The sequence below is a fragment of the Frankliniella occidentalis genome, unplaced genomic scaffold (genome assembly GCF_000697945.3).
Source record: "Frankliniella occidentalis isolate FOCC.00 unplaced genomic scaffold, Focc_3.1 Scaffold79, whole genome shotgun sequence".
Lineage (NCBI taxonomy): Eukaryota > Metazoa > Arthropoda > Insecta > Thysanoptera > Thripidae > Frankliniella > Frankliniella occidentalis.
This window is the reverse complement of record NW_026267209.1, coordinates 177,281-178,448: the sequence shown is the minus strand read 5'-3', so window position 1 is coordinate 178,448 and position 1,168 is coordinate 177,281. Positions and strand designations below refer to the sequence as shown.

The 1,168-nt window shown below is 63.4% G+C and overlaps 1 protein-coding gene across 2 annotated transcripts in view; it reads right to left on the bottom strand.

Annotated features, from left to right (window-relative positions):
• The window catches only part of LOC113208738 (unconventional myosin-Va), an 18,582-nt gene extending 17,557 nt beyond the window's left edge, over positions 1–1,025 (bottom strand). For both annotated transcript variants that reach the window (XM_052268968.1, XM_052268969.1), the window contains exons 1-2: positions 735–1,025; positions 459–627 (exon numbers count right to left, since the gene is read on the bottom strand). In XM_052268968.1, coding sequence (XP_052124928.1) covers positions 459–627; positions 735–1,010 — 445 coding nt within the window. In that variant the 5' untranslated portion in view covers positions 1,011–1,025. The remainder of the gene's footprint in view (positions 1–458; positions 628–734) is intronic.
• Positions 1,026–1,168: the final 143 nt, after the last annotated feature.

The window sequence follows — 1,168 nt, the reverse complement described above, 5'->3', positions numbered from 1 at the left end:
CCCCCTCCCCTAAAAAATAAAATAAAACACGAACGGGACGTCGAGCGCGGCTATCTGACACGGCACGGGGCGATAAAATGTCCCTAGTGCTGCATGCATGTGATGGGGCGGGACCTCCGCCGGTACAGTACAGCACGCCCCCGCCGGCCCGGGGCGGCCCTCCTCTAGTCGGTCGACGCCCCCCGGGCGCGGGCGCGGCTCCGCGTGGCACCGCGTGGCACCGCCACCGAGACGCACCCCCCAGACCCCCAGCCAGCCGCCGCCGCCGCGAGACCAAGTCCCCGGAACCCGCAGCATGGCCTTCCCCCGGCCAGGACTGGCCTTCCCCCCCGAGCTCGGGCTCGGACAGGCGTCGCGTCGCTGCCCCATTTTTTGCAGCCGCTGCGGCGGCGCCACCCTGACCTGCCCCAGGAGGCCCAGGCGCAAGCGTTGGCTGGCGGGGCTTGAGCGACACTCACCGCAGTAAGTGTAGATGGCATTGTGGCGGCAGAACCGAACTTGCAGGTTATGCAACACGGCCGGCTCGTGGAGGTACGACAGCGAGGTGAGATCATTTTCGCCCACTAAAATGTCAGGGTTGCGGAGCGGAGGCAGCTGCTTGTCGGGCCCCAGGGCCACCTCCAGCGTCTGCAAAATAGAGGAAAGGGGCTGTTTGGTCAGCGAGCAGTTCGTCGGGTGCGTCGGGTGCCAGCCCCCGCCGAGGCAGGCGGTGCGGCTCCGCGCTATATACTTACGTTGCCGCTGGCGTCCAGGCGCAGCTTGAGCTTGCCGGCGCCATCCTTGTAGTCTTCGAGGACCTCGGCACCCTCCCACACTCGCTCCGGGTTCGGGACCCATACCCGGGCACCCTGCGAACAAACAAAACGGCGGAATGAAAAGTGCGCCACTGCATGGAAACGGGACAGATGATGTGCTGTAAGCAAACATCTCAACTTGTCGATCACATAACAGCATGCGCCATTGCCATTGTTCCACGCCCCGGTAGAACAAAACCATAAGAGTGCAGCCATAGCAGCAAACTCGAAAGGAACGCTAGGGGGCGACAAAAAACGTCCAGAAATGCTACAGTCGGCTACAGTAGTCAGTTTCTGCTCTCGCTGACTGGAAGCCCCTACACGGGCTCGCAAGAAGAACTCTATGCCCGAGTCAGCGGGTCTTTGGCGGGGGG